Raw genomic sequence first — 1,894 nt, forward strand, 5'->3', positions numbered from 1 at the left:
TATATATACATACAATTCTTTTTTTTTTTTGTTCATGTTGAATAAGCTCCATTCATGAGAATTAAAGGGTTGGTATAGTGATACTTTCGTTGTCATGAAGTCAACATGGAGATGCAATATAAGTTTGTATGAAATCACTGTGGGAGTCAGATTCCAACTTGGGGAAACGATTCATTTCATTTACACCTTCGATAGTACAAGCATGCATAGCCATAATTTTTTCCCTTATAGCACCATCACGAGGGCATAATATAAATGTTATAAATGTTATTTCATAAAGACTAAGTAACGTGGAAATTCGTGGAGTAGGAAGGTGGGCCCGGTTCGGGTACACTGGAGAATGACCAGAACAAATTATAGTGTACAGCCTTATCACTGATCTCTTTGTAAGAACCGGCCTATATACACACACAGCCGAAGAATCGCGGTCATCCAACGAGACCGACACCCACGAGTTCGATCCTAAAAAAAAAAAGGGATCCATCATACAGTTAACGAGTCATAGGGCCCATGAGTTTGACACTATAGGGAAATAACATCCATGAGTTCGACACATAGGTATAAACAGCTCACGAGTTCGACATTACAACATGGGGCTTAATCTGTCGGTCTCATGGGCCTTGTCCGTTTAGTGTAGAACTCATGGGCAGTGTAACTCGTGGGCTGTATGACTCGTGGGTTGTATGACTCGCGGGTGTCGGTTCATGAAGTGCACCCGAAGAATCTCGACCGGAGTCAAAGGTTACCGATGATCATGCGCTTCGATGTTCACATTCGTTGATACGATCGTGTATGGCTGACGGGTGCTACTCATGCCCCTCTGGGCATGAAGGGAATTCAGGGGGATTAAGTACTAACTACTGTAAAACGAGGAATGTTCGCGTGCATTTTAATTTCGCGAATTTCGCGAGCGCCAAGATTCGCGAAAATAAAATGCATGCGAAAGTTCTTGTCTACGCTGTATGCATTGAACGCCACTGGCAATTCGCGAAAATTTCATGCCGCGAATATATCATGTTTTACGGGTATGTTTCCCTGGGCTGACGGGACCTACATACCCTTGTCAAGAGATAGAACACGCGAGATTGAATTGTCTGTCACAAGAGAACGAAAGCTAGCTTCACGACATCTCCTATTTACTGGCATATGTAGATTAATCTTGAAGTATGGAATTACTGCTTTATTCCATGTTGCGAATGTTTCCACTCTTATACCAGACCACATACTTAAGACATCGATGCGGCCATCTCTCTCCGTGATCTCCTTGACAACCGAGACGATCTGCTCCTCCTCGTTGATGTCGAGCTTTAGGATGAAAAGTGTGTCGTTAAGAGCGCTGCCCGCCGCCTTCTCCAGATCCTCCTTCTTGGCAAGGTTCCTCATGGTGGCGTAGACTCGGAAAGACTTGTTTGGGTCCTGGGCCAGCTTGACCGCCGTGCAAAGGCCAATGCCGGACGAGCAGCCGGTGATGAGGGTCACTCTTGGGGATGCCATGATGCTCCTGGTTCAGGGTGTGAAAATTTTCACAACCGTAGCCGAATCTAAATCATGTCACCAATTTATGAAACAATTCATTCACATTGCCTGGCCAGGCATCTCCACCTTTCTTACTTTAACGAATATTCCAAGTCAGCTCCACTGATGGTCGTTTGATTCTGACTGTTCCAAAGTAACTATCAGATGGACAATAATAATGAACCATGTGACCATGCAGCCAGCTGAAAGTCCACATAAAGTGGCGGATTAGTATTGAATAGAATGGACTGTGTATACATCAGAAAAGTGGAAATTAACTTTGGCTATCTTTTTGTGGGGTTTGTGCTGGACGGTCACATTCACTTACTTTAATTATATTCGTATATTGTTATATACGTGGACTAATACAGAAAGCTCT

The 1,894-nt window shown here is 43.7% G+C and overlaps 1 protein-coding gene across 1 annotated transcript in view; it reads right to left on the reverse strand.

The window, feature by feature from the left end:
- The window catches only part of LOC139715690 (retinol dehydrogenase 8-like), a 4,459-nt gene extending 2,965 nt beyond the window's left edge, over positions 1-1,494 (reverse strand). Inside the window, exon 1 of the mRNA XM_071627240.1 lies at positions 1,227-1,494. Coding sequence (XP_071483341.1) covers positions 1,227-1,494 — 268 coding nt within the window. The remainder of the gene's footprint in view (positions 1-1,226) is intronic.
- Positions 1,495-1,894: the final 400 nt, after the last annotated feature.

Source organism: Diadema antillarum, unplaced genomic scaffold (genome assembly GCF_040938485.1).
Source record: "Diadema antillarum isolate AM-2024a unplaced genomic scaffold, OU_Dant_1.0 scf00000053, whole genome shotgun sequence".
NCBI lineage: Eukaryota > Metazoa > Echinodermata > Echinoidea > Diadematoida > Diadematidae > Diadema > Diadema antillarum.